The 7,261-nt window shown below is 45.8% G+C and overlaps 1 protein-coding gene across 1 annotated transcript; it reads right to left on the bottom strand.

The window, feature by feature from the left end:
• Window positions 1–3,624: 3,624 nt before the first annotated feature.
• On the bottom strand, window positions 3,625–6,975 carry Tomm5 (translocase of outer mitochondrial membrane 5). The gene is made up of 2 exons (XM_034503106.2): window positions 6,761–6,975; window positions 3,625–4,090 (listed from the first exon to the last, which is right to left on the bottom strand). Exons 1-2 carry the CDS (start codon window positions 6,879–6,881, stop codon window positions 4,056–4,058), a joined length of 156 nt encoding a protein of 51 aa, XP_034358997.1. The 5' UTR covers window positions 6,882–6,975; the 3' UTR covers window positions 3,625–4,055.
• Between the last annotated feature and the right edge of the window lie 286 nt (window positions 6,976–7,261).

The following is a 7,261-nucleotide window of genomic DNA, read 5'->3' as shown; positions in this document are numbered from 1 at the left end:
CAAGGCCCTCCACTTCCTGTCTCTAGGCATGCACTGGTGCAGTTTCTTTACATGCTTCAACTAAGTACACAGTCTAAATACTTTAAGAATTTATTGCTTATGAGTATTTTGTCTGCGTGTATGTCTGTGCACCACATTTATGCCTTGTGTCCAGAGATGTCATTAGAGGGTGTTCAGATCTTGTGGAACTAGAGTTAACAAACGGTTGAGAGCCACCACGTGTGGTTATTGAGGATTGAACCTGGGACCCCTGTACGAGCAGTCAGTGCTCTTAACCATGAAGCCACCATTCTAACACCCTAAATATTTCTAGTATATTATTCCAAGCACTCAATACTCCCAGTGGGTGTAGCCTAAACTTAAAAGCTATTTTCAGGCAGGGTATAGAAGTGTACACTTGTAACCCAGCTATTAGAAGATACAGGTAGCCAGGTGGTGGTGGTTCACGCCTTTAATTCCAGCACTTGGGAGGCAGAGGCAGGCCGATTTCTGAGTTTGAGGCCAGCCTGGTCTACAGAGTGAGCTCCAGGACAGCCAGGGCTACACAGAAAAACCCTGTCTCGAAAAACAAAAAACAAAACAAAACAAAACAAAAAAGATACAGGTAGCAGAATTCAAAGTTCAGAGATACGAAGAAGCAAGACTCCATTTCTAAAAGAAGCCGCCATTAAAAACTGAACCTCTATCTTTTCTTACTTCAGCATGAACTTACACTAGAACCTCCAGGAGCAACCACACCTTTTCTCTAAGAAAAGCACACAAATCATATTAGGTCTCCTAAGCTTACCAAGTTATTTAGTCACAATACTGAAACATGAACCCGCTTCTTCATTTGTTGGAGGACATCAATACTGACCCCTGCCAAGGTTATTTTCTAGTGATGAATTTAAGTGATTTTTGTTGGTTTTAGCAGCCTCGGTTGGCCTCAAACTAAAATTCTTCCTGCTGGGATTCTGGTAGGTGCCACTCCACTTGATGAGTTAGTGTCTCTGACAATTCTGAGGTCTGAATACATTAGCATCAGCATGACTCCTTAGCACACCTGAAAATCAGAAATTGTTGTTTGTCAAATGCCAGTGGTCCCCTCGACAGGCACCCCACAACCCTAATTCTACCACTGACAATTAATTCAGAGGGTCAGCTCCTCGAAGTCAAGCATCTTGAGCACCAGAGCTCCAAGTCAAATCTACTTCTCTACAGTATCCTTGACCATGGTGTTATAAACTGCATCCGTAACTAAGCAGTGGGTGTAAATCACTAACAAACAACACAGAACAACAGGGATAAAAACCTATATGCTGTCTGGGTAAAGACAGTGGGCTCAACCCATGAATAAATATGGTTATGTCCCCTCTCGAGATTCCATTCCATAACAGTGAAAAGGTTTTTGGTTTTGGGTTTTTTTTTTTTTTTTTTTTTTTTTGGGGGGGGCTGTTTTAAGGTTAAAGTCTAAAAGGAAAGAGGACAAGACAGAGACAACAGTTACACGTACAGAATTCCCAAGTCTCTGGAGCTGGTGGATCCATACACCTCTGCAAGTGGGGAGTCAGGAGACACCAAACTAAGAACTGCTTGGAGAAGGTCTAAGTTATCAAATGCTGCCTGCACCTCTACAGGGCTAAGCCTCCTCTGCAAGATGGATCCCCTCTCCCCTGGGCCTCACCACAGCCCTCCCACCTCATCTGACTCCCAGAAGCCTAGCAAGGCCTTTGTTAAGCCTCACAAGATTAGAAAAATGTTCTCTAAGGAATGCCCTAAATACAAAATACCTAAAGATATGGACACAAACCCTTTTCTAAATTAAATGCCTCAAAGATCTCCTGTAGGGAGCTGGAGAGATGGCTCAGAGGTTGTAAGAGCACTGGCTGTTCTTCCATAGGTTCTGAGTTCAATTCCCAGCAACCACATGGTGCTCTTAACCATCTATAGCGAGATAAATAATAACATCTATAATAATCTTCTGGCCTGTAGGCATATATGTACCATGTATATTTTTATATACATAATAAATAAATCTTTGAGGCTGGAGGGATGGCTCAGAGGTTAAGAGCACTGACTGCTCACAACCATTTGTAATGGGAGCCAATGCCCTCTTCTGGTGTCTGAAGAGGACAACAGTGTGCTCACATAAAATAAATCTTAAAAAAAGAAAAAGAAAAAAAAAAAAAAAAAGATCTAACTTAGGGAGAGCCCAACACCAATAGGTTCTACCCGCTCACAAGGTGAAGTGCCTAACATGAACGAAAGATGGATGTTTAGGCAACAGAGTATAAAAGACAAAACAACGAGTTGTATATTACTCTACAAAGAGAAAAGGCAAAATAAGGAAAGAAACCATCAATAAAAACACAAAATTTGAGACCTAATGGATGCAGGATTCCAGTTTTAAGGCAGTGATCAAACGCCCATACAGTGAAGTGAACACACACACACACACACACACACACACACACACACACACACTGTGGAATGGAAGAGAATACCAGGACAAGAGATCCTTGTTTCTCAGAAAGAAAAATTAGGCCTCACAGAGAGAGAGACCAGGAGTCAAAAGGTTTCAGATTTCTTAGCAGTACTCAGAGCCAGAGCCACCGTCACAGTGTCTTAAAACCCTGAAGGGTGAAGATTCCAACCGGAACTCTACCTTCATCAAAGATTTAACCATGTGACTAGAGAACAAGCAATTCTCAGACCAGTAAGGTCTAAAAATGTTCACTTCCTATGTCACCAGTCAGGGCTCCAGGAAAACAAACAACAGCAAGGACAAGAAAACACCGTTCCCAGGTTACAGCCACACAGTCCAGAGGGAACAGCAGAGGCTCCGGGAACACCCCCTCGGGAAGGCAAGATGTGGCGGCTGACCAAATCAAAGAATGTATTTTGGTACCTGGTGAAAAGTTAGTTCATTTAGTGGAAAGGTCATAGGAAAACAAAATCTATGGGCTAATGGGAACATGGAGAAGAAAACCATCGATCTAACCAAAGCCACACTAGGCTGCATACAGTCAGACAGGGACAAGAGACATCCCCGTGATGGGAACAAAGAATAATGACAGCATCACCATGTTCCTGAGACACACTGGTGATACTGGAGAGATGGCCAGGTTGCAGCTCTCACAGAAGGTCCAGCACCCAGTGGCAGCTCCTAACTGTCTAACTCCAGTTCTAGAGAATCCAATGTCCTCTTCTGGTGTCCGTAAGCACCGGGCACCCACATGGTACACGTACATACAAGCAGGCAGACACACGTACACATAAAAATAAAAACAATCTTAAAAATGAAACAAACCTCATATACATCAGCTAAACAGAGGCAAGCCTGGAGAGCTGCTCTGGAGGACTGACAGCCGCCTTCAGCCAACACACTTAGAGAACTATTTGAGTTTAAAGTACAACCCCCCCACCCCCACCCCCGCGCCCGCGCCCACTCTCATGGTCTTTGTGTTTCTAACATCAAGCAGTCGCCTGCAGCTCATGAAGACTTTGGCAAAGAAGCCTTAATTCCACATAGCAGGATTAACAAACTGTCAAATTCAAACCACAGGAGTAACAGTTGCACCGCTGTAACAGTCCACCGGGGATGGCCATGACCACCAAAGTGGGATGAAAACACAAAGCCCACGCTTTCTTCATCAGAATGTTTATTAAAAATATAGACTGTGCTTAAATGTCATTGTGGGTGTATGCTGACTTCCAAACAGACTCTTCACAAATAACACTTTGAACAGAAGTTGTAAACAGAAATGACTGCCGAGACGTTACCATTTCAGACACAAGCCCCTCAGAGCTTGACATTGTTACCATTCCATCAACACTCACAGAGGTGGATATCATGGGCCTAAGGGCACTATGACCACAAGACATCTTTTTGTACTTCCCAAATAGTTTTATATTGCAGCTATGGAGGTCAGTTCTCAAAGCCCAACTTGTTCTCCACAAGTAGTTTTTATGTCCGTTTAATCAGTCTTACACCTTTCTGGGCCAATTCATCTGCAGACAGGAGGAGAAACCGTCACCAGGTTCTTCATGCCATGCATCCATGTGACTCCCAATCCTCATATGCTATCCAGCTTCTTTAAGATATATGGAGCTGAAAGAAAAACCCCAAATTAGGTTTTATTCTATGAGTCCACAGGCTATACTGCACAATTACAAAACTGGTGGTGGTAGCGGGCGTCACGGACTTTATGAAGTATGATTTTAGAAACTTCCAAATTGCTATCAAACCTCTGCCTGACTACGAAAAGGGATTCGCTGCCTTGCAAAGCTGTTTGCCCCCATGTCACTCAATAACCATTACCACAGAGCAAGCAACCTCATACTCCTGCATCTTCCCTCCAGGGCTCCAAGGAACTCCAACACTCCTTTACTGTGGGGAGCTTTCACCTACTTTGTACTACAGGGACTTGAGCCCAGGTTCTGCACAGGCCAAGCAAGGACTTCACCCTCAAAGTATACATCAAGGAGTGGGGGCTGGGGGGATACCTTTTTAACCCAAACAGGACAAAATCCAAGAAGAAACAAAGGGGTATTAGGTTCAATTACCAATACAAGGGCTAGGAGAAGGAACGAAGGAGGAAAAGCCCTGAGGAAGGCAAGCAGAAGAACAGACACCTACGTTTTCTCTCTGTCACCTATGCCCTTCAGATCACACCAGTTACTGTGCTGATTTGATACATGATGTACACAGAGCTGTCTGGAATACCAAAGTGACATTATTGGGACAGAGAGATGACACAGCAGTTAAGAGTGTCTGCTGTCAATCAGGAGGACCTGAGTTTGGATTTCAGCAGCCAGCCACATCTGGCAGTTTACAATTAATAGCCAGTTTAACTCCTGTTCCAGGGGGTTCCAACGCCCTCTTCTGGTCTGTAGGCATGTGGTTCACATATAGACAAACAGAAAAACACATAACAAAAGTCTCCTGTTTTATTTTAAGAAAGGTTTCTCTGTGTAACAGCCCTGTCTGTCCTGGAGCTTCATTTGCAGACCAGGCTGGTCTTAAACTCACTGAGATCCGCCTGCCTCTGCCTTCTGGGATTAAAGGCGTGTGCCTGGTTATAAATAAAAATCATTAAACAGGATAAATCAGTGCCCAGCAAATGCAAAGATCACTAAGCTAACATTTTCTAGACAGCTCTCCCTGTATGAAAAGGATGAAAAAGTTAAAGTAAGAGGCTGTCGGATGAGTAAGATGTTCTGGGTGCTTCCATTCCCCCAAAATACAGAGTACATCAAGAGGCACCCAAATGAGGGAGGCCTTCACTTCAATGAGTTCCAGGCGAACCTTACTTAACTCCAGTCTTCTAAAAATTTTGGTATGTTCAATTATTTGAGCCACTCCTGTTTCTCCCTGCCCAGCAGACAACCATATGGCAAGCACTAAACAACGGTAAGTACTTGTCCTGAGAACACATGAGGGGGTCGGTCACTTGTTATGCTATTAGAGAATTGAACTAGAAAGCTGCTCAGTGCTTTAAAAAATATATCTTTCTATTGTTTACTTTTGTGTGCACTCTGTGGCGTCGTGGTGCAGGTGTGGAGGTCATAGTACAACTTCTGGAAACTGGTTCTCTCTTGCTACCAAACATGGATCCAGCTCAGGTTGTCCAGCTTTGGCAAAGTGCCCAACCCCGTGAGCCATCTAACGAGCACCTGCTTTTTAAACTGACAGTGTGGCTTTAACCTTGCACATGTGTCCTGTGAACTCAAGCTCTTAACTTGGGGGCGGGGAGGGGGATAGATCAAGCAACAAAATTAACTTTTGTTAATGTTGAAATCAAATGGTTCAGATATTCCTCAAGGAAAACCAATTATTTACTTCACCCTCTGTACAAATAAACAAAAATAGGTAATCTCTTGTATTCAAAGGCAAGCAGAGAGAGAAAGCGCCTGGTACCTTATTAAGAGCTTGGCCGGTGTTGTTGTTTTAAGAAGTAGTCCGACCGCAGCTCAGAACAGACCACTCCAGACCATGCGGTTCCAAGGGGGAGAAAGTTTATTCAGGGGAAAGGGCAAAGGTGGGGAGAGAAGAGAAGTAGAGGCCGGCCATGACCACGTGGAGAGACAGAAAGGTGGGGGAGGGGACAGAGAGGCAAGAGGGTAAGAGAGGAAGAGAGCAAGAGAAGAAGAGAGGGAGTAAGAGAAGAAGAGGGGGAGTAAGAGAGAGAGGAGGGGGCAAGCAGCCCCTTTTATAGTGGATCAGGCTACCTGGCGGTTGCCAGGTAACTGTGGGGAGGAGCATACCTGGCTGTTGCCAGGTAACTGTGGGGAGGAGCATACCTGGCTGTTGCCAGGTAACTGTGGGGAGGAGCATACCTGGCTGTTGCCAGGTAACTGTGGGGAGGAGCATACCTGGCTATTGCCAGGTAACTGGGGATGTGGAGTTTAGACGAAATACTAACAGCCGGAATTGTAGTCAGATGCATTCTCTGAATGGCCAAATGACCTTGGGACACCCACCTCCCGGGGACTGTTTCTAGCTTTTCAAGACCAGGGTATTGCAATGGCGATAACACGTGGAAGCTCCTTAAGCACAAACGTTGGGCGAGCAAAGGTGACTTAACCACGCGCCCTCCGCTACCACGTGCACTGGGCACATCCTCAGGACCCGCAGACCCCTAGGGTGCGCGCAGTTGGGCAGCCCTGGACGTACAAGCACCCCACTCTCCCCAGGATGCTCAGCTCAAGGCCCCACGACCGCGTGCAGGGTTGGGTGTGGACGCGTGGCCTCACGGTCACAGCCCAGAAGGACACTCACTGACTCGCAGCAGGGCCACGTAGATGAGGAAGTTCCGAATGGAGGAGACCACATCCTCACGCATCTTCCGCTTCATCTCCTCCGGGTCCAACTTCGGCGCGAGACCCTCGATCCGGAACATTGCGGCGGCTCTGCCTCCAAAGCTTGCGAGAGCGGCAACCTGCTCTCCTCCAGTGGCCGCCCTGCACCCGGAACTCAGCCAGGCTCCACTTCCTGTCCCTCCCCTTGTTTCTGTCTTGAGACGGAAACCTGTGAGGGAAAAACTTCATCCTGTCCTCTTGTGTCTGAAGCAAGGAGACCTGAAGGGGGCGGCCGCAGCCTTAAGTGACTTAAGAGACTCAGACTTGGGTGGATCTGGACTGTGTTTTGGTTCCCCAGCGGGACTGAAACGGAGAGTGCCACCTGTAAAGTTGTTTTATGCTGTAAAGTAGGGAGGTGTGTGCAAAAATACCATAAATAATAATAATAGCATTTATGAAATATCTAAGATAGTACTTCATA

Source organism: Arvicanthis niloticus, chromosome 5 (genome assembly GCF_011762505.2).
Source record: "Arvicanthis niloticus isolate mArvNil1 chromosome 5, mArvNil1.pat.X, whole genome shotgun sequence".
NCBI classification, from domain to species: Eukaryota; Metazoa; Chordata; class Mammalia; order Rodentia; family Muridae; genus Arvicanthis; species Arvicanthis niloticus.
Note: the sequence above shows the minus strand (reverse complement) of the source record. Positions and strands in the feature narration are given on the sequence as shown.

Excerpts from the sequence above, each read along its gene's own strand:
- Tomm5 (XM_034503106.2), bottom strand. The coding sequence starts at position 6,881 with ATGTTCCGGATCGAGGGTCTCGCGCCGAAGTTGGACCCGGAGGAGATG. Across the intron at positions 4,091-6,760 it reads CGTGGCCCTGCTGCGAGTCA|CTCCATATATCTTAAAGAAG; the intron begins GTGAGTGTCCTT and ends TTTTTCTTTCAG.